Source organism: Plectropomus leopardus, chromosome 4 (genome assembly GCF_026936395.1).
Source record: "Plectropomus leopardus strain MGB_pleo_1.0 chromosome 4, ASM2693639v1, whole genome shotgun sequence".
NCBI lineage: Eukaryota > Metazoa > Chordata > Actinopteri > Perciformes > Serranidae > Plectropomus > Plectropomus leopardus.
Window position 1 is genome coordinate 32,482,308 of NC_142179.1, and position 23,980 is coordinate 32,506,287.

The 23,980-nt window shown below is 34.6% G+C and overlaps 1 protein-coding gene across 1 annotated transcript in view; it reads right to left on the reverse strand.

The window, feature by feature from the left end:
- Positions 1-16,724: 16,724 nt before the first annotated feature.
- hk2 (hexokinase 2) overlaps positions 16,725-23,980 on the reverse strand; it is a 41,114-nt gene continuing 33,858 nt past the window's right edge. The window contains exons 16-18 of the mRNA XM_042488790.2: positions 21,197-21,352; positions 19,282-19,518; positions 16,725-17,561 (exon numbers count right to left, since the gene is read on the reverse strand). Of these exons, the coding sequence (XP_042344724.1) occupies positions 17,417-17,561; positions 19,282-19,518; positions 21,197-21,352 (538 nt within the window). The 3' untranslated portion in view covers positions 16,725-17,416. The remainder of the gene's footprint in view (positions 17,562-19,281; positions 19,519-21,196; positions 21,353-23,980) is intronic.

The window sequence follows — 23,980 nt, forward strand, 5'->3', positions numbered from 1 at the left end:
ATCTACAAGCCATATGATGTCATTTTAGCTATTTTTGGGACATGTCAAAATTTGACTTTTTTTTTTTTCATACTATAGCATGCGATTTTTGTCAATTTTTTCAACATGCTAAATTTAGAAGTCTTTGGCCTTTTTTGGTCTTTGTTTCCACTTTGTAGACAATTATACGTCTCTACAAACCATAATAAGTCATTTTCAGCCATTTTGGGGGGATGTCAAATTTTGACTTTTTTGCCATACTATAGTATGCGATTTTTTTGCCATTTTTTCAACATGCTAAATTATTACGTTTGTGGCCTTTTTTGGTCTTTATTTCCACTTTGTAGACAATTACACGTCTCTACAAGCTATTATATGTCATTTTAGCCATTTTTGGGACATGTCAAATTTTGACTTTTTTGCCATACTATAGTATGTGATTTTTTTGCCATTTTTTCAACATGCTAAATTATTACGTTTTTGGCCTCATTTGGTCTTTGTTTCCGCTTTGTAGAAGATTATACGTCTCTACAAACCATAATAAGTCGTTTTTAGCCTTTTTTGGGGGATGTCAAAATTTGACATTTTTGCCATACTATAGTATGCGATTTTTTGCCATTTTTTCAACATGCTAGATTATGATGTTTTTGGCCTTTTTTAGTCTTTGTTTCCACTTTGTATACAATGACAAGTCTCTACAAACCATAATAAGTCGTTTTCAGCCATTTTGGGGGGATGTCAAATTTTGACTTTTTTGCCATACTATAGTATGCGATTTTTGCCATTTTTTCAACATGCTAAATTATTACGTTTGTGGCCTGTTTTGGTCTTTGTTTCCACTTTGTATACAATGACGTGTCTCTACAAGCTACAACATGTCGTTTTTAGCAATTTTTGGGGGATGTTAAAATTTGACTTTTTTGCCATACTATAGTATGTGATTTTTTGCCTTTTATTCAACATGCTAAATTCTAATGTTTTTGGCCTTTTTTGGTCTTTGTTTCCACTTTGTATACAATGACAAGTCTCTACAAGCCATATGATGTCATTTTAGCTATTTTTGGGACATTTTAAAATTTGACTTTTTTTTCCCATACTATAGTATGCGATTTTTTGCCATTTTTTCAATATGCTAAATTTAAACGTTTTTGGCCTCATTTGGTCTTTGTTTCCGCTTTGTAGAAGATTACACGTCTCTACAAACCATAATAAGTCGTTTTTAGCCATTTTTGGGGGATGTCAAAATTTGACATTTTTGCCATACTATAGTATGCGACTTTTTGCCATTTTTTCAACATGCTAAATTATGATGTTTTTGGCCTTTTTTAGTCTTTGTTTCCACTTTGTATACAATGACAAGTCTCTACAAACCATAATAAGTCGTTTTCAGCCATTTTGGGGGGATGTCAAATTTTGACTTTTTTGCCATACTATAGTATGTGATTTTTTTGCCATTTTTTCAACATGCTAAATTATGACGTTTTTGGCCTTTTTTGGTCTTTGTTTCCACTTTGTATATAATGACAAGTCTCTACAAACCATAATATGTCATTTTAGCTATTTTTGGGACATGTCAAAATTTGACTTTTTTGCCATACTATAGTATGCGATTTTTTGCCATTTTTTCAATATACTAAATTTAAACGTTTTTGGCCTCATTTGGTCTTTGTTTCCGCTTTGTAGAAGATTACACGTCTCTACAAACCATAATAAGTCGTTTTTAGCCATTTTTGGGGGATGTCAAAATTTGACTTCTTTGCCATACTATAGTATGCGATTTTTTACCATTTTTCAATATGCTAAATTATGATGTTTTTGGCCTTTTTTAGTCTTTGTTTCCACTTTGTATACAATGACAAGTCTCTACAAACCATAATAAGTCGTTTTCAGCCATTTTGGGGGGATGTCAAATTTTGACTTTTTTGCCATACTATAGTATGTGATTTTTTTGCCATTTTTTCAACATGCTAAATTATTACGTTTGTGGCCTTTTTTGGTCTTTATTTCCACTTTGTATACAATGACAAGTATCTACAAGCCATATGATGTCATTTTAGCTATTTTTGGGACATGTCAAAATTTGACTTTTTTTTCATACTATAGCATGCGATTTTGTCAATTTTTCAACATGCTAAATTTAGAAGTCTTTGGCCTTTTTTGGTCTTTGTTTCCACTTTGTAGACAATTATACGTCTCTACAAACCATAATAAGTCATTTTCAGCCATTTTGGGGGGATGTCAAATTTTGACTTTTTTGCCATACTATAGTATGCGATTTTTTTGCCATTTTTTCAACATGCTAAATTATTACGTTTGTGGCCTTTTTTGGTCTTTATTTCCACTTTGTAGACAATTACACGTCTCTACAAGCTATTATATGTCATTTTAGCCATTTTTGGGACATGTCAAATTTTGACTTTTTTGCCATACTATAGTATGTGATTTTTTTGCCATTTTTTCAACATGCTAAATTATTACGTTTTTGGCCTCATTTGGTCTTTGTTTCCGCTTTGTAGAAGATTATACGTCTCTACAAACCATAATAAGTCGTTTTTAGCCTTTTTTGGGGGATGTCAAAATTTGACATTTTTGCCATACTATAGTATGCGATTTTTTGCCATTTTTTCAACATGCTAGATTATGATGTTTTTGGCCTTTTTTAGTCTTTGTTTCCACTTTGTATACAATGACAAGTCTCTACAAACCATAATAAGTCGTTTTCAGCCATTTTGGGGGGATGTCAAATTTTGACTTTTTTGCCATACTATAGTATGCGATTTTTGCCATTTTTTCAACATGCTAAATTATTACGTTTGTGGCCTTTTTTGGTCTTTATTTCCACTTTGTAGACAATTACACGTCTCTACAAGCTATTATATGTCATTTTAGCCATTTTTGGGACATGTCAAATTTTGACTTTTTTGCCATACTATAGTATGCGATTTTTTGCCATTTTTTCAACATGCTAAATTATGATGTTTTTGGCCTTTTTTAGTCTTTGTTTCCACTTTGTATACAATGACAACTCTCTACAAACCATAATAAGTCGTTTTCAGCCATTTTGGGGGGATGTCAAATTTTGACTTTTTTGCCATACTATAGTATGCGATTTTTTTGCCATTTTTTCAACATGCTAAATTATTACGTTTGTGGCCTTTTTTGGTCTTTATTTCCACTTTGTAGACAATTACACGTCTCTACAAGCTATTATATGTCATTTTAGCCATTTTTGGGACATGTCAAATTTTGACTTTTTTGCCATACTATAGTATGTGATTTTTTTTGCCATTTTTTCAACATGCTAAATTATTACGTTTTTGGCCTCATTTGGTCTTTGTTTCCGCTTTGTAGAAGATTATACGTCTCTACAAACCATAATAAGTCGTTTTTAGCCATTTTTGGGGGATGTCAAAATTTGACATTTTTGCCATACTATAGTATGCGATTTTTTGCCATTTTTTCAACATGCTAAATTATTACGTTTGTGGCCTTTTTTGGTCTTTATTTCCACTTTGTAGACAATTACACGTCTCTACAAGCTATTATATGTCATTTTAGCCATTTTTGGGACATGTCAAATTTTGACTTTTTTGCCATACTATAGTATGCGATTTTTGGCCATTTTTTCAACATGCTAAATTATGACGTTTTTGGCCTGTTTTGGTCTTTGTTTCCACTTTGTATACAATGACAACTCTCTACAAACCATAATAAGTCGTTTTCAGCCATTTTGGGGGGATGTCAAATTTTGACTTTTTTGCCATACTATAGTATGCGATTTTTGGCCATTTTTTCAACATGCTAAATTATGACGTTTGTGGCCTGTTTTGGTCTTTGTTTCCACTTTGTATACAATGACAACTCTCTACAAACCATAATAAGTCGTTTTCAGCCATTTTGGGGGGATGTCAAAATTTGACTTTTTTGCCATACTATAGTATGCGATTTTTTGCCATTTTTTCAATATGCTAAATTTAAACGTTTTTGGCCTCATTTGGTCTTTGTTTCCGCTTTGTAGAAGATTACACGTCTCTACAAACCATAATAAGTCGTTTTTAGCCATTTTTGGGGGATGTCAAAATTTGACTTTTTTGCCATACTATAGTATGCGATTTTTTGCCATTTTTTCAATATGCTAAATTTAAACGTTTTTGGCCTCATTTGGTCTTTGTTTCCGCTTTGTAGAAGATTATACGTCTCTACAAACCATAATAAGTCGTTTTCAGCCATTTTGGGGGGATGTCAAATTTTGACTTTTTTGCCATACTATAGTATGCCATTTTTTTCCCATTTTTTCAACATGCTAAATTATGATGTTTTTGGCCTTTTTTAGTCTTTGTTTCCACTTTGTATACAATGACAAGTCTCTACAAACCATAATAAGTCGTTTTCAGCCATTTTGGGGGGATGTCAAATTTTGACTTTTTTGCCATACTATAGTATGCGATTTTTGGCCATTTTTTCAACATGCTAAATCATGACGTTTTTGGCCTGTTTTGGTCTTTGTTTCCACTTTGTATATAATGACAAGTCTCTACAAACCATAATATGTCATTTTAGCTATTTTTGGGACATGTCAAAATTTGACTTTTTTGCCATACTATAGCATGCGATTTTTGTCAATTTTTTCAACATGCTAAATTTAGACATCTTTGGCCTTTTTTGGTCTTTGTTTCCACTTTGTAGAAGATTACACGTCTCTACAAACCATAATAAGTCGTTTTTAGCCATTTTTGGGGGATGTCAAAATTTGACTTTTTTGCCATACTATAGTATGCGATTTTTTGCCATTTTTTCAACATGCTAGATTATGATGTTTTTGGCCTTTTTTAGTCTTTGTTTCCACTTTGTATACAATGACAACTCTCTACAAACCATAATAAGTCGTTTTCAGCCATTTTGGGGGGATGTCAAATTTTGACTTTTTTGCCATACTATAGTATGCGATTTTTGCCATTTTTTCAACATGCTAAATTATTACGTTTGTGGCCTTTTTTGGTCTTTATTTCCACTTTGTAGACAATTACATGTCTCTACAAGCTATTATATGTCATTTTAGCCATTTTTGGGACATGTCAAATTTTGACTTTTTTGCCATACTATAGTATGCGATTTTTTGCCATTTTTTCAACATGCTAAATTATGATGTTTTTGGCCTTTTTTAGTCTTTATTTCCACTTTGTATACAATGACGTGTCTCTACAAGCTACAACATGTTGTTTTTAGCCATTTTTGGGAGATGTCAAAATTCGACATTTTTGCCATACTATAGGCATGGGATTTTTGGCCATTTTTTCAACATGCTAAATTATGACATTTTTGTCCGTTTTTGGTCTTTATTTCCACTTTGTATACAATGACGTGTCTCTAAAAGCTACAACATGTTGTTTTTATCCATTCTTGGGGGATGTTAAAATTTGACTTTTTTGCCAAACTATAGTATGCGATTTTTTCGTATTTTTTCAACATGCTAAATTATGACGTTTTTGCCCTGTTTTGGTCTTTGTTTCCACTTTGTATACAATGACGTGTCTCTACAAGCTACAACATGTTGTTTTTAGCCATTTTTGGGACATGTCGAAATTTGACTTTTTTTGCCATACTATTGCATGCGATTTTTCCCAATTTTTTCAACATGCTAAAGTATGCTGTTTTTGGCCTTTTTTGGTCTTTATTTCCACTTTGTATACAATGACGTGTCTTTACAAGCTACAATATGTCGTTTTTAGCCATTTTTGGGGGATGTTAAAATTGGACTTTTTTGCCATACTATAGTATGCGATTTTTTGCCATTTTTTCAACATGCTAGATTATGATGTTTTTGGCCTTTTTTAGTCTTTGTTTCCACTTTGTATACAATGACAAGTCTCTACAAACCATAATAAGTCGTTTTCAGCCATTTTGGGGGGATGTCAAATTTTGACTTTTTTGCCATACTATAGTATGTGATTTTTTTGCCATTTTTTCAACATGCTAAATTATTACGTTTGTGGCCTTTTTTGGTCTTTATTTCCACTTTGTATACAATGACAAGTATCTACAAGCCATATGATGTCATTTTAGCTATTTTTGGGACATGTCAAAATTTGACTTTTTTTTTTTCATACTATAGCATGCGATTTTTGTCAATTTTTTCAACATGCTAAATTTAGAAGTCTTTGGCCTTTTTTGGTCTTTGTTTCCACTTTGTAGACAATTATACGTCTCTACAAACCATAATAAGTCGTTTTCAGCCATTTTGGGGGGATGTCAAATTTTGACTTTTTTGCCATACTATAGTATGCGATTTTTTGCCATTTTTTCAACATGCTAAATTATGATGTTTTTGGCCTTTTTTAGTCTTTGTTTCCACTTTGTATACAATGACAAGTCTCTACAAACCATAATAAGTCGTTTTCAGCCATTTTGGGGGGATGTCAAATTTTGACTTTTTTGCCATACTATAGTATGTGATTTTTTTGCCATTTTTTCAACATGCTAAATTATTACGTTTGTGGCCTTTTTTGGTCTTTATTTCCACTTTGTAGACAATTACACGTCTCTACAAGCTATTATATGTCATTTTAGCCATTTTTGGGACATGTCAAATTTTGACTTTTTTGCCATACTATAGTATGCGATTTTTTGCCATTTTTTCAACATGCTAAATTATGATGTTTTTGGCCTTTTTTAGTCTTTGTTTCCACTTTGTATACAATGACAACTCTCTACAAACCATAATAAGTCGTTTTCAGCCATTTTGGGGGGATGTCAAATTTTGACTTTTTTGCCATACTATAGTATGCGATTTTTGGCCATTTTTTCAACATGCTAAATTATGACGTTTTTGGCCTGTTTTGGTCTTTGTTTCCACTTTGTATACAATGACAACTCTCTACAAACCATAATAAGTCGTTTTCAGCCATTTTGGGGGGATGTCAAATTTTGACTTTTTTGCCATACTATAGTATGCGATTTTTGGCCATTTTTTCAACATGCTAAATTATGACGTTTGTGGCCTGTTTTGGTCTTTGTTTCCACTTTGTATACAATGACAAGTATCTACAAGCCATATGATGTCATTTTAGCTATTTTTGGGACATGTCAAAATTTGACTTTTTTTTTTTCATACTATAGCATGCGATTTTTGTCAATTTTTTCAACATGCTAAATTTAGAAGTCTTTGGCCTTTTTTGGTCTTTGTTTCCACTTTGTAGACAATTATACGTCTCTACAAACCATAATAAGTCATTTTCAGCCATTTTGGGGGGATGTCAAATTTTGACTTTTTTGCCATACTATAGTATGCGATTTTTTTGCCATTTTTTCAACATGCTAAATTATTACGTTTGTGGCCTTTTTTGGTCTTTATTTCCACTTTGTAGACAATTACACGTCTCTACAAGCTATTATATGTCATTTTAGCCATTTTTGGGACATGTCAAATTTTGACTTTTTTGCCATACTATAGTATGTGATTTTTTTGCCATTTTTTCAACATGCTAAATTATTACGTTTTTGGCCTCATTTGGTCTTTGTTTCCGCTTTGTAGAAGATTATACGTCTCTACAAACCATAATAAGTCGTTTTTAGCCATTTTTGGGGGATGTCAAAATTTGACATTTTTGCCATACTATAGTATGCGATTTTTTGCCATTTTTTCAACATGCTAGATTATGATGTTTTTGGCCTTTTTTAGTCTTTGTTTCCACTTTGTATACAATGACAAGTCTCTACAAACCATAATAAGTCGTTTTCAGCCATTTTGGGGGGATGTCAAATTTTGACTTTTTTGCCATACTATAGTATGCGATTTTTGCCATTTTTTCAACATGCTAAATTATTACGTTTGTGGCCTTTTTTGGTCTTTATTTCCACTTTGTAGACAATTACACGTCTCTACAAGCTATTATATGTCATTTTAGCCATTTTTGGGACATGTCAAATTTTGACTTTTTTGCCATACTATAGTATGCGATTTTTTGCCATTTTTTCAACATGCTAAATTATGATGTTTTTTGGCCTTTTTAGTCTTTGTTTCCACTTTGTATACAATGACAACTCTCTACAAACCATAATAAGTCGTTTTCAGCCATTTTGGGGGGATGTCAAATTTTGACTTTTTTGCCATACTATAGTATGCGATTTTTTTGCCATTTTTTCAACATGCTAAATTATTACGTTTGTGGCCTTTTTTGGTCTTTATTTCCACTTTGTAGACAATTACACGTCTCTACAAGCTATTATATGTCATTTTAGCCATTTTTGGGACATGTCAAATTTTGACTTTTTTGCCATACTATAGTATGCGATTTTTTGCCATTTTTTCAACATGCTAAATTATGATGTTTTTGGCCTTTTTTAGTCTTTGTTTCCACTTTGTATACAATGACAACTCTCTACAAACCATAATAAGTCGTTTTCAGCCATTTTGGGGGGATGTCAAATTTTGACTTTTTTGCCATACTATAGTATGCGATTTTTTTGCCATTTTTTCAACATGCTAAATTATTACGTTTGTGGCCTTTTTTGGTCTTTATTTCCACTTTGTAGACAATTACACGTCTCTACAAGCTATTATATGTCATTTTAGCCATTTTTGGGACATGTCAAATTTTGACTTTTTTGCCATACTATAGTATGTGATTTTTTGCCATTTTTCAACATGCTAAATTATTACGTTTTTGGCCTCATTTGGTCTTTGTTTCCGCTTTGTAGAAGATTATACGTCTCTACAAACCATAATAAGTCGTTTTTAGCCATTTTTGGGGGATGTCAAAATTTGACATTTTTGCCATACTATAGTATGCGATTTTTTGCCATTTTTTCAACATGCTAGATTATGATGTTTTTGGCCTTTTTTAGTCTTTGTTTCCACTTTGTATACAATGACAAGTCTCTACAAACCATAATAAGTCGTTTTCAGCCATTTTGGGGGGATGTCAAATTTTGACTTTTTTGCCATACTATAGTATGTGATTTTTTTGCCATTTTTTCAACATGCTAAATTATTACGTTTGTGGCCTTTTTTGGTCTTTATTTCCACTTTGTAGACAATTACACGTCTCTACAAGCTATTATATGTCATTTTAGCCATTTTTGGGACATGTCAAATTTTGACTTTTTTGCCATACTATAGTATGCGATTTTTTGCCATTTTTTCAACATGCTAAATTATGATGTTTTTGGCCTTTTTTAGTCTTTGTTTCCACTTTGTATACAATGACAACTCTCTACAAACCATAATAAGTCGTTTTCAGCCATTTTGGGGGGATGTCAAATTTTGACTTTTTTGCCATACTATAGTATGCCATTTTTGGCCATTTTTTCAACATGCTAAATTATGACGTTTTTGGCCTGTTTTGGTCTTTGTTTCCACTTTGTATACAATGACAACTCTCTACAAACCATAATAAGTCGTTTTCAGCCATTTTGGGGGGATGTCAAATTTTGACTTTTTTGCCATACTATAGTATGCGATTTTTGGCCATTTTTTCAACATGCTAAATTATGACGTTTGTGGCCTGTTTTGGTCTTTGTTTCCACTTTGTATACAATGACAACTCTCTACAAACCATAATAAGTCGTTTTCAGCCATTTTGGGGGGATGTCAAAATTTGACTTTTTTGCCATACTATAGTATGCGATTTTTTGCCATTTTTTCAATATGCTAAATTTAAACGTTTTTGGCCTCATTTGGTCTTTGTTTCCGCTTTGTAGAAGATTACACGTCTCTACAAACCATAATAAGTCGTTTTTAGCCATTTTTGGGGGATGTCAAAATTTGACTTCTTTGCCATACTATAGTATGCGATTTTTTGCCATTTTTTCAATATGCTAAATTTAAACGTTTTTGGCCTCATTTGGTCTTTGTTTCCGCTTTGTAGAAGATTATACGTCTCTACAAACCATAATAAGTCGTTTTCAGCCATTTTGGGGGGATGTCAAATTTTGACTTTTTTGCCATACTATAGTATGCCATTTTTTTCCCATTTTTTCAACATGCTAAATTATGATGTTTTTGGCCTTTTTTAGTCTTTGTTTCCACTTTGTATACAATGACAAGTCTCTACAAACCATAATAAGTCGTTTTCAGCCATTTTGGGGGGATGTCAAATTTTGACTTTTTTGCCATACTATAGTATGCGATTTTTGGCCATTTTTTCAACATGCTAAATCATGACGTTTTTGGCCTGTTTTGGTCTTTGTTTCCACTTTGTATATAATGACAAGTCTCTACAAACCATAATATGTCATTTTAGCTATTTTTGGGACATGTCAAAATTTGACTTTTTTGCCATACTATAGCATGCGATTTTTGTCAATTTTTTCAACATGCTAAATTTAGACATCTTTGGCCTTTTTTGGTCTTTGTTTCCACTTTGTAGAAGATTACACGTCTCTACAAACCATAATAAGTCGTTTTTAGCCATTTTTGGGGGATGTCAAAATTTGACTTTTTTGCCATACTATAGTATGCGATTTTTTGCCATTTTTTCAATATGCTAAATTTAGAAATCTTTGGCCTCATTTGGTCTTTGTTTCCGCTTTGTAGAAGATTATACGTCTCTACAAACCATAATAAGTCGTTTTTAGCCTTTTTTGGGGGATGTCAAAATTCGACATTTTTGCCATACTATAGCATGGGATTTTTGGCCATTTTTTCAACATGCTAAATTATCATGTTTTTGGCCTTTTTTGGTCTTTGTTTCCACTTTGTATACAATGACAAGTATCTACAAGCCATATGATGTCATTTTAGCTATTTTTGGGACATGTCAAAATTTGACTTTTTTTTTGCCATACTATAGCATGCGATTTTTGTCAATTTTTTCAACATGCTAAATTTAGAAGTCTTTGGCCTTTTTTGGTCTTTGTTTCCACTTTGTAGACAATTATACGTCTCTACAAACCATAATAAGTCATTTTCAGCCATTTTGGGGGGATGTCAAATTTTGACTTTTTTGCCATACTATAGTATGCGATTTTTTTGCCATTTTTTCAACATGCTAAATTATTACGTTTGTGGCCTTTTTTGGTCTTTATTTCCACTTTGTAGACAATTACACGTCTCTACAAGCTATTATATGTCATTTTAGCCATTTTTGGGACATGTCAAATTTTGACTTTTTTGCCATACTATAGTATGTGATTTTTTTGCCATTTTTTCAACATGCTAAATTATTACGTTTTTGGCCTCATTTGGTCTTTGTTTCCGCTTTGTAGAAGATTATACGTCTCTACAAACCATAATAAGTCGTTTTCAGCCATTTTGGGGGGATGTCAAATTTTGACTTTTTTGCCATACTATAGTATGCGATTTTTGCCATTTTTTCAACATGCTAAATTATGACGTTTTTGGCCTGTTTTGGTCTTTGTTTCCACTTTGTATACAATGACAACTCTCTACAAACCATAATAAGTCGTTTTCAGCCATTTTGGGGGGATGTCAAAATTTGACTTTTTTGCCATACTATAGTATGCGATTTTTTGCCATTTTTTCAATATGCTAAATTTAAAGGTTTTTGGCCTCATTTGGTCTTTGTTTCCGCTTTGTAGAAGATTACACGTCTCTACAAACCATAATAAGTCGTTTTTAGCCATTTTTGGGGGATGTCAAAATTTGACTTTTTTGCCATACTATAGTATGCGATTTTTTGCCATTTTTTCAATATGCTAAATTTAAACGTTTTTGGCCTCATTTGGTCTTTGTTTCCACTTTGTATACAATGACAAGTCTCTACAAGCCATAAGTATTTTTTAGCCATTTTTGGGGGATGTGAAAATTTCACATTCTTGCCATACTATAGTATGCGATTTTTGTCAATTTTTTCAACATGCTAAATTATGACGTTTTTGGCCGTTTTTGGTCTTTGTTTCCACTTTGTAGACAATTACACGTCTCTACAAACGTAATATGTCATTTTAGCCATTTTTGGGACATGTCAAAATTTGACAGTTTTGCCATAGTATAGCATGCAATTTTTTGTCCATTTTTTCAACATGCTAAATTATGATGTTTTTGGCCTTTTTTTTGTCTTTGTTGCCATTTTGTAGACAATGTGTAGACCAATTTGTATATTAAGTCGTTTTTAGCCATTTTTGGGGGATGTCAAAATTTGACTTTTTTGCCATAATATAGTATGAGATTTATTGCCATTTTTTCAACATGCTAAATTATGACATTTCTGGCCTGTTTTGGTCTTTGTTTCCACTTTGTATACAATGCGGGGAAAAGCACCAACATTAACTCATTGTTTAACACTGATCCCAGTCAAGGTGAGTATCTGCATTTGCTTATTTAAATCACAGCAGGACTGTCTCTGTTCTCTGCTTTACATTAAGACTAATTAAATAATGGGTGCACACACAGCTAATGACTAATTTTGAACAATGAAACTTTATTCATATGGCACTTTTCTTAACAAGGTTACAAAGTGCTTTGCAGACCAGCAACAGATTCAAAACAAGGCAGCAGAGTGGGTAGCACTCAAGGGGTCATTTGTACTATGCATTATTCTGAACATTATATAGCAAAGTGCATCGATTTCATAAACTTCATTGTAAGATTTGAAACACATTATATAATACATGAAAAATCTATCATCGTAACTTTAGGGTAGTGCAGAAGGTAGTGTTACAAAAATAAAATCTTATCTTATTGTGGCAAATTTTCCATCAATCAGATAATGAAAACTTATAAAAGAAAAGAGATTTCCAAAAGGCACAAAAGGAACATCAAAGAATTGTGAAGTCATATGGGTCAAAATGATTTTTAAATATCATTTAATATTTTAAAATAATATGCATGCTTAATGTGGTGAAATGGGAATTCTAAAGCGAGATTTGTCTTTTTGTTTTGAATGTGTGCATTCAGTTGTATCTGGAGGTACTGCACCGTATAGTCTAGCCAGTGTATTATTTTATGACTTATACTTGACAATATAATAACAAGTTATTGCAAGTTTTCAGACAATAACTGCCTAGATTGTAATGTTCTGTATTTAATTTGGGCAACATATCTTTCAGAGGGATCTTAGAACTCAAGGATAGAGGGGTTAGAGGGACTCCCGCTTGACAATACCCATGTCTTAAGCACATTTGCACATACAGTTTATGTATGCCAATATTCAAAATGCATTATGGTGTGATGTTGGTATCATGTATTACAAGTGTAATGAGCAGAGGCCCAGAGGTCCTGAGGTACTTTGGACCCAAACAGACACACAAACACTAACACACTCAAAAACACACCACAAGACACACAAAACAACCACGAAGAAAAAAACAAAACAAATGAAAGTAAAACAACCACAGAGAAACACAATCACAAAGACACAAAAGACCAAAAGATACAGAACAGCAGACAGAAAACAATCACAAAGAGAAGCAAAAAAAAACAAAACAAAACAAAACAACCACAGTGACACAAAATGACCACAAATACAGGTGTGGTCACTGTGTGTCCCTTTTAGTTTGCAAGTCTTAGGGAGGGACAAGGGACCTTTTACATATTTGCACCTCAAGGCACCTTAACCAATAATCCATCCATGGCCATTGAAAGCAACACTAATCAACAAACGAATTTCAACCATTTTAAACACCACATGAATAAAGAATTTCAGTATGTTATTTTCATGGCCTCAGAAATTTCAATCATTACTTGAAACTAGGTCTAAAACTAGTGATGTATAACGTCTGGAACTGCTCCACAGACAATGAATGGGAGTCTGATTTTGTGAATCTGCAAAATGTTTTTTTTTAAAAATTTTATATCCAAATGATCTAGTGCATCATTCCACATTCGGTCTGTGGAGCATGTCCAGGCATTATGATATAAACATTTTTTGGCACTTTACTTTTTTTGGATTTAGGAAGAACGTCTTCATGTTTACTGATATTTTTTTTTTAGAATGTCTTAGCCCATAGGGATAAAACATACAGACTTTGAATATGGCTGTAGCATTAAAAGCATTATCAGGAATGTTGAAATTATACTTAAAACCTGCAATTGTGTACTGATAGAACTGCAGTGTAACAACAAGCTGAAAACCTTGTATTCTGATTCATTATTGTGGATGGCTACTTGCAGTTTTATGATTGAACGTGCTTTTATTTGCAGTAAAAACAACACCAACTAAATGCACTGAATTCTTTATGCAACTGGAAAAGCATCTCAGTAATTTATATGACATCTTTGGCTGGCATGTGCCATATGCAGAAATGAAGGCTCATTATAGAGATTCGCATAGCGAACAGCAAATAGTATGCAAATTTTTAGTCAAAGGTTGAGATCTAAAAGCAGAGCAGGCAATCTGCTGTTAGCAGGAAGCACATGCTCAGCCCAAAGCTCAACCGGAAAGATCTTGTTCAGAACTTTCTATGTCATCGTGCAGACTGTTTCAAGAATATCTGGGTTTCTGCTGCTTTGAAAAAGAAGTTGTTGTTTTTTTAATCTGCTCTATCAAGCAGATGAAATGTTATAGTGTAACCAGTGGCAACATTTTGCCATTGGACATATTAATATGATTTTTATGCTTTTTGTTGCAGCGATCACACAACTGGATGTTGCTGTTTAAGGCTTAAACAAAACACTATTCTTTTTAATGAAATCCCTTAAAAGTTTAAGTAATAAACAAATCTCTGTTGGACACATGTCTTCTAAACACAATGTGCAGTTGTACAAAATGAGATGCATTTACTACAAATGAGGGAAAAAATAATAGAAGTGAGGCTAAATCTAATATCACCTTTGACCCTCTTTATTCCCTTAAACCAGCCATCCCCAGGAGTGCCACTAATCCTCACATTTCGGCCACCGTGGTTTAATTAACTCCCCCCTTGCAGCAGCAGACTGGTACAAAATAACATGAGGTTAGTTTTTTGTTCCAGTAAAGGCCTCAGCATGTTATCTGATCGTGTATATTGTGTTGAATAGATTCACCTTGTATTTACCTTTCTGATTCCATAGTAACACTTGAAAGGTGTCATATTTTACTCCAGAGACTCAGCTCTTAATGTTGTGGTATCTTAAGTTAAATTAAATTCTTAAGAATGTTTTACACTGTAAAACTCATAGAACATGTTTTTTTCTATTCCATTCTATTCTTTTTTTTCATATGTTAGTGATTTAAGTTTGGTGCGTGGCAGATCAGCCTGTTTGGCAAGCTCACAGTAAAGGACACGAATGCTGGATAAACATTTTCAAGTGTTTAGTATGAGCTTGTTTATGGGGTGAAATTGGGTGCAGCAGCATTCAGAAATACAGTGGAACAGGAAAATTGAGGGCAGTGAATAGACAAAGCTCAACAATAAAGTGATGACATTGATTATTCTTTTGGTAAACAGCAATTCCCAAGCGAATGTAATTTGATGTCTACTAGAGCAGACTTCAGACTTCCATAGCAGACAACAGCAGCTGAAGGTCAACTTTATTGTGACAATGATAACAACAGCACTGTAGTGTAATAGCTGAAAGAAACAAAAGTTCTTAAAGAAGCAAAAAGTCTAAGTATCAGAGCACAGAGTGCTTTATGTAAGCCTGATGTAATCAGCAGGTAAGAACATTTGCTGTCGTACATATAATGGGATATTCATGCCATAAACATTGTTTCATGAAAAAAGACAGATTATGGCAATCTCTACATCTGGATGTTGATGTTTATGGCGTGAAAAAATATTTTAAGGGAGAACAACTGATTCTAATCAGTCCTTCCCTCTGATTCAGTAATATCTAAGGTCTCTTCTGTACAGACACTTGCCAAAAATTCATGCCATTTTTTTCTTTGTACAACGCACCATTCAAATTTAATACAGTACAGATAAAAAATAGGGCAAACATGTCTAAAAAGAAAAAAAATCTCCTTTGACCATCTATATTCCCCAAAAAAAATCCCAGCCCCAAGAGTGCTTCTAATTCTTACTTTGTATTTTCTGACCACTGCGGTTTAATTCACTTCCCCTTTCAACTTTTCTACCCCCAATGTAGTTTATGTTTCACATAATTTTTTTCTTATGGCATCAGAATAATCTTGTTGCAGTCACTAGACCAAGCGATAAATAGGAGATAGTAAGAGCTAGGCATGTTTTTATACATTTGCCAGCAGTAAATTACATACTGTATGAATACGCTTTGATTCCATTTGTCTATTAAATCTTGCTTTTAAAACTTGCAGTAAATCTTTTCTTATTGATGTAAGGAGTATACACCCCAATCACCAGAATTAATGTTTGCTTTATACGTTTCTGCAAGCCATGGATACATAACACTATGTTATTAAGTAGCAGATTTGTTGAAAATTAACATTTTCTTATGTTTCACCAACTCTGTGGGTAACATGTGGTAATGTTTAGGCACAAAAACCTAAACAAAACCCATAAAAATCCTGCCAATGTCTTGCCACAAAACATCCAAAAATCAACCAGTTTTGTCATTTGTTGGTGTCGAACAGTGGTGTGTAGCTAAGCAGCTGTCTTTGCCAGCATCTCTTGCTATCCACCATCACCTCTACCAGAATGGTGGAACACATGTAGTCAGAAATAGATCACTGTAGAAATATCTGTATGGTACAAATGTAATGCATCCTGGGTATGCAGAAATGTACAATTCAAATGTTTTCTTCTGGCTACCGTGCTGGAAGTACATCACACTTATTTTATGACATTTAGGAAGGTAAAGAAACCAGGAATAAGTAAAGGTTGTTTAAAAAGTACTTTTTTCCCCCAAATAGTATTTGATTATTCTTGAAACTGATTAAAACCATACATTCACTGTGATAAAACATATTTTATTCTCGTTTTAAAAGAAAATTGTTACAGAACAAAGGATTTTAAATGCAAAAATCATGCAGCTGAGTTTCATTTTATTGCTCGGGTCATTTCAAGCATACGTTATGATTTAGCACACTGGTGGTTTCTTGGTTGTGTTGTTCCTTTACTAAAATTTCCTTTCAGCTTTCTTTAATTGAAGTCTTGCTTTAGACCTAAATTGTGAGGCACATTGTGAGGCACTTTGTGTGTCTTGAAGGTTGCTGTATATTATAAATCAACTTTTCAAAGCTTTACTTACGTACTAACACAAGTCAATTGATAAATGAAGTCGGCTTGGAGGCAACCTATGAGTTTGAGTGTGCAAATGAAAAGGTGGGAGTGTAAATGAGCCTACGCCTCGTAACAGTCATATTTCACAGGAGGTGCAACTTCTCTAACACACAAGTTATTTCTAAAATTCATTTTCCACTGTTTTTTGCAATTTCAGCTCATATTATAAATACGCATGTCTATTCCAAACACAAACAAGACAAACTCACATGCACATATGTGAACACATACACAGGTCAGATTGATTTTTATCAGTCTTAAAATCTCAACTCAGGTCGAGGTGTACATGACTTTATTTTACGTGACCTGGTATAGAAAAGCAGACGTTAGTAGCTTTAGCTCTACCTGTCTTGACGATTCAGGGCTGCCCTTCGCCCTTGATCCTGCAGGCCACAGCTGTGATCAGTGCTGCTCCCTTCCCACTTCCATCCTCTGATTTGTGGAAAGTCACCTCACAGGATGGTGCCAAATCCTGCAGCGTCTCTTGCATGATGCTTGAGAAACTTAACAAAGAGTGAGGGAGCAAAGAGAATAAAAATAGTTCAGTGAAAGTAAGCTCCTGTGGTAAAATAAAAATATCATTACACTTCTGATATGCATTTGACCTTTATTATTGTCCTGCAAATAATTCATTATGATGATGACCTACTGTAAGTGCCAACATGAAAGATGAGTCAAAGCCAACTGCCAGGGCAGTGAAGACAGTTTAAGCCTGTACGTTTCTACAGGGTGGGTATAAGATGCTTCAGCTCCATCACACTGCTCTATGGCTTAACATCTAGATCCGCAAATTGAAACAACCATTGCGAAAATTTGAAAGAAATTGGCATTCAACCAACCTGGAAGAGTCCCATTTAGTCTGGCTAGATAGTCTTAAAATGTATAAGAAGGCCCTCCGCCATGCTAGAGCAAACTATTACTCATCATTAATTGAGCAAAACAAAAACAATCCCAGGTTTTTTTTCAACACTTTAGCCTGACTGACTCAGAGCCACAGCTCCATAGAGCCTTGTATTCCTTCGGCCCTAAGCAGTGACGACTTTGTGACTTTCTTTAATGATAAAATTATAACTATTCGAAATAAAATCCATCACCTCTTGCCCTTAACCGACTTGACCCCGGACACAGATAGCTTGGATATGGCAGCAAGGCCTGGAATTTACTGGACCGTTTCTCCCCCATTGACCTTCGCCGATTCTCTACTTTGATTTCTGGATCTAAGCCATCAGCATGCCTGCTAGACCCCATCCTAACTAGGCTACTTAAGGAAGCTTTAACATTATTAGACTCATCCTTCCTGCTCATCCTCCTACTACGGTATGTTTTTCAACATCAATACAGGCGCTCCTCTTTCTGTTACACTCATTGTATGTAGAAAGCACGCACCACCAGAGTTCAGTCTCCAGTGTACTGATGGAACAGGCAGCTGAGCTGAAACACACCATGACACTCCCTCTGCTTGTGACAGTATTATTCCCGATATTCAGGTTTAGACTCGGGTGCAGGCTTCTAATGCTGCATCACTATCAGGCTTATTGTCGATTGGGCCGCGGCACCATGAGCAGTTCATTCATCAGTAATTTTTAAGCCCATGCAGACCAATTATCACAACTTTACGGAAGTCCTGACGTCTCATTTGAAGGCACAATTTCTGATTACGGACCTTGTGCATCTCTCTATAGATGAAGTTCTTTAATACTTTCAAAGTCTGATACAACATTTATACCTGCTTTATAAAAAGGCATACAACATCTGTATTTTTACAATGTAGGGCCTTTAAATTCATTACTTTGTGTAATGAATGTTTCCGAGTGTTTGGAAACCTTTTTTTAAATTTTTTTTTAAGTGTTCGGTCAAAAAATTGTTCGGACAACCTAGGGCTGCAGTGAACTGGAACTGGAACAATTAAAGTTACATGTGAACTACTGAATTAATTACAGACTAATGTGATAGCAGATTAATAGGTTTAAGTAATTTTTTAAGGAAAAAAAGTCAAAACTCTCTGAATTCCAGCTTTTAAAAATTTGAATATTTTTTTTTTTTTATATCTTTACTCCCCAAAGACAGTAAACTGATAATTTTTATAATGTGGACAAAAAGAAGAAATTTGAGGTTGTCATCTTGGGCTATGGGGAAAACTGATCGAAACATTTTCACCATTTTCTGAGATTTTATTGTCCAAACAACCAATCAATTAATCGAGAGAATACTTGTACTCCTTACTGTGGGTGCGTTTTATAAAGTGTGCCGTCCACTCCGACAGTGATGGAAAGGTGATTCAGGTTCCTGTTCTCTCGGATTTTGTCGACCACAGCGGCCAAGCCAGCGCCACAGAGCTGAGCGGCACGACGAGCAACCACGCTACAGACCTCCTTCACCAGTACGCTGTCGTCACACGTGGAACTGGTGAGGCCCAGGTGCTGCAGGATTGAGCGGACCTGTCGCATGGCCAGGCGGTCACTATTATGTCAGAGAGAATTCGAGTTACACACATGAAAGACATAGCTTACATACTTTTATGTGAACCTACATGGTGGACTTCCTACGTTGCAGTGATTTTTATTTCATTTCACTTGCTTGTTATATAAAGAAAAAATACTGTTAAACTGCACTGCAGCCACACAAAGGTTGCTGTTTTTTGACAATATTCAACACTTTCATGTCGTAAAGGTAAAAGCTGCTCAAAGATGTGAGGCCATTAGCTCACTGATTTAATCCGTTAATGAGTTAACATAACTTTGTGTTGCGCATAAACAGCACTGACAAGCACTGACACTGTTTCTTTCCTGAGATGAATTTCTGAGAGGAACTGGCTCAATGAGCCTTTCTGGGTATTTTATAAAATGAAAACATTTTTGTAGTCTCAGGCAGATGGTAATGGTTGGACATAATTTCTGTGCCCACTGTTAGATAAAACGGACAATAAGACCAAGAAACTGTGCACCTAGCACTGTTTCTTGGCTTTAAGTATTTCAGTACCTTTTTTTTTTTTTTTTTACAATCTCTTCTGTTTTCTTCTTCCATTTTAGTTGTAACAGCTTTCAAGCTAATTTTAAAAACACTGAAAGGTTACACAAATACATTTGGAAATGAACTTATTGATGGATTATTGTCTTTATATCTATTTATTTAGCACTGACACAATTCCTGTTTACTGGAACAAAAAGGTTTGAAAGCTTCTGATTGTTGGTTGAAATATTTTGCATTTACAGATTTACATGATAAGCATGTCTACAAATGTGTCTGAGAGGCCATTCAAAAATCACTGTAACTCATTTTGATGATCAAGGCTTACTCAGTCAGTCTCTCCAAAATTTTGCAATGTTGCAATTGCAAATTAAGCCAATACCTTTTTATTTTACCAATTCTGTGCAGCCTTGCAACTTTAACGCAAATTAGACTGATTAAAACAGATACATTTTCATTTTATTAAAGCACTGTGCATTGCGTATTAATTCATTTAGCGTCTCCTTCCCTAACTCTGTTTATCATGACAATAATGCTGCACCTCTGACAGTCACACACAGTGACAGGGATAACTGATAAATGTATAAATCACAGAACAAAGCAGCTTCATGTTACAAAATAGTTGCGGGCCTCCAACTACAGGGACCAACACAAAAGTGCAAATGGCCCTATATAAAGCCGGTGTAGGTTTGTCCATTCTGTGCTACTGTAGAAACATGCCAGTGCAACATGGAGATCTCTGTAGACGATGACCTGTTCTCAATGCAGATATTAATGGCTCATTCAAAGGTAACAAAAACACACTTCAGAAAATATCACTAATAATGCTCATTTTATTTTATTTCTGCCAATATATCACCTAAATCCTACACACTGGACCTTAAAAGAAATAAAAATATTCCCCCCATAACTTGATTGATAAAAATTCCCCAGACTGCAGGAAATGAAGTGTTTGACACTCAAAATGTTCAAGCCTGCTGTTTGTGATTAAGGGATGCCACACATGAAACAGCCAATTATTGTGTAGATTTGACTAATGCGATCAAGTCTGACAGCTGTGGCACATCACTAATGTCCACTATTGTTTTGTGATTTTTTTTATTCATACCATATATCATGGTAAACATGACTGAGCTAAAGAGAGACACTGGGACTAGTCTATAATACTCACCTTTCGATCTGTGAAAGGAACTTTGTCTCGAAGATGCAGCGGGTCTTGAGTCGCTCAGACAGTTTGCCTCTGAACAGCAAGCCCTTGGCAGTAAAATCAATTAGCACGTTCCTCACTATCTCTCCCAGGTACATGCCGCTGATCATCTTCTCATACCTCAGAGAAAAAGACACAGAAACTGAAAACTCTCCACAGCCACACACTGATTACATTCACAATTTGCACATTAATAGTCCTCTATCACTCTATAGACCTATATTTTATTCTACTGTCACAAACTCTAATGTCAAAATGAATAAATCTTTATTTAATCAAATAGACTAGTTATAACTTTTCATGAATGAAAGCTCAGAGCACAAACAAAGATGCACTGGCAGCTCAGTTGCTACAGAGGTGGGTTTATTTTAAAGAAACTACCAGGAGAGGTTGCAATCAATTATGCCAAGTGATCACAGCTCCTCTCATCAATATGCTCCCTAACACGTCATAGAGACGATCTCATAACAGACAGTCCAGACAAACTTCTTTCAAGAGGAAATTTGACTTAATTTCATAAAACCAACTGCTTCAGTTTATAATGTGGTTCTAAATCCCACCTGTCACAGCACAGGGACCAAACAAAACACTGACTGTCTGCATAGCTGCTTAAAGGCTTCAATCCTGGCCAATGTTATGACTTAATGTCATCTCATGCATTCAGACCAGTGTCTCCTGAGAGCAGAACAATGTTGGTCTCAAGAAGGGTGCAAAGCAAAGCATTTGAATACATTGCTACTAATGAACAAATCTTCGCATCAAACTAAGACTGAAACTACAACTAAATAAGGTTCTTTTTCACCTGAATTCAGTGCTTCTCTTATGGAATGTAATGTTGCAAATGTTACCTCATTGAGTACAAAGTGCAGCACAGTACAAAGAAAAGATATTAAATGTTAAAACTGATAAACTTGACTGTGTTTTCTGTAAATATACACCCATTTTGAATTTGATGTCAGCAATACCATTATCATTTGCAGGAATGCCCCTGAAAAGATGTCATCTGGATGGCATCGTATGCCGCTCCAAAACCTGTACGTACCTTTCAGCATGTAAGATGCCTTCACATATGTAAAAAGTTACACATGTCATGGGTGATAACACACTACCATACCATCACAGATACTGGCTTTTGAACTACCATACTGGTAACAATCTGGATGGCCTTTTCCTTCTTAGCCAGGAGAACACAATGTCAAGGATTTCCTAAAAACTTTGAAATGTGGGCTTGGCTGACCACAGGACATTTGTCAAGTTTGTGTCAGTCCATCTCAGATGAGCTCAGCCCCAGAACAGTCAGATGATATGGCTTTCACTTTGCACTGTAGAGTATTCTCTTACATTTGCAAATGTAGCGATGAACTGTGTGATCCAAAGTGTTCCTGACACATGTAGTAATACACTTCATATAATCATGTATTTTATCATCATCAAATGTCTTCTCTTTGTATTGCATTCATTGTATTCTATTTTTATTTATAATTTAAACAGTGTCTCAACTTTGGAGACAGGGTTGTATTTGCATACATGCATGTGCTGTTCTGCAAGTTGTAATGTTTTTTTAGGTGGTTTAACAAGTTAGTTGTGTTGCTTTGCGGTACAAACATAAGTGTTGTGGACTCTGTGTTGTGCATATGATTCATTTCTCTCCTAAATCCAAAGTGCTTCTAAACAATGAATAATGAAGTCTGTTGATGGATAATTTTGGTTTTGCTTGTCTGCAGTCCCAGCAGTCAGAAAAGTTTTCTACAGGCTGCTGCTGCAGAGTGCAGGGTTAGCTGCAATAAACAATAAATAAACAATAAATGGGTTTCAATTATTTAATGGTTAACAGCATAACACGCCTTAGTATTATGTGCAGTCAAACTGAAGGTGACAAACTAGTTGGAGCCACCAAAGAAGAAATGCAGGATCGGAGGTGATAAAGGACAGGTGGGCAGAATGAAAAGTTACTTTTGATTGAATCAAATGACAATCTAAGTGTAGTTACCAACCTGAGATCTGCTGTGCATTGAATCTATGAAAAGATTAATCACAGTTTTTTATTTACCGCTAAAATAAAACTGATGAAGCTCATGCAACGATCTGTATCATAGGTCAACCTTGACTGCAATAACAGAGGAATCCAATGGTAAACTGATAGTGAGACGTGTTGACAGCGCTTGACGCTCTTTTTGACATTAGCAGTAAGTCTGCTGGTTGCCGGGCAAACTCCACTGCAATATAATCTTGTTGAGTCAGAGATTATTTCTGTCCTCTTGGTTTATTTAATTTCTATATTGAACAACATCCAACTGTCATCCACAGCAAACAGTATCAATGTTAGCGCACTGCTCTCTACCCCAGCTTCTTTAGTTGTCATTTCTTTGATAATAGTTTGTTTTACTTAAGTGACTAAAATGTTGCATTCAACTAGCATCATTTTGTAATATTACTGCCACTTATGCAAAAACTCTGGGAACATGATGGGATAAACTAACTGCCCAAAGTAATCCTGTTGAAATACCTTAAGCAGATACTTATGTCACTTCATCAGCAATGTTTTTGCTAAAAATGTTTCTTGTCCTGCCCTCCCATCATATTTAGTAAAAATCTATCAACATTTTAGAGCTTTCACTTAACTGCAGGCATCGAATTTGACTTCAGTCTTCTCACATTTAAGTTAGGTGATGATGATATCAATAATAGAGTGTGCACAACTAATAAACCGTGGGGAATGTGGATGAGAATCAGCAGTGTCATCCACGG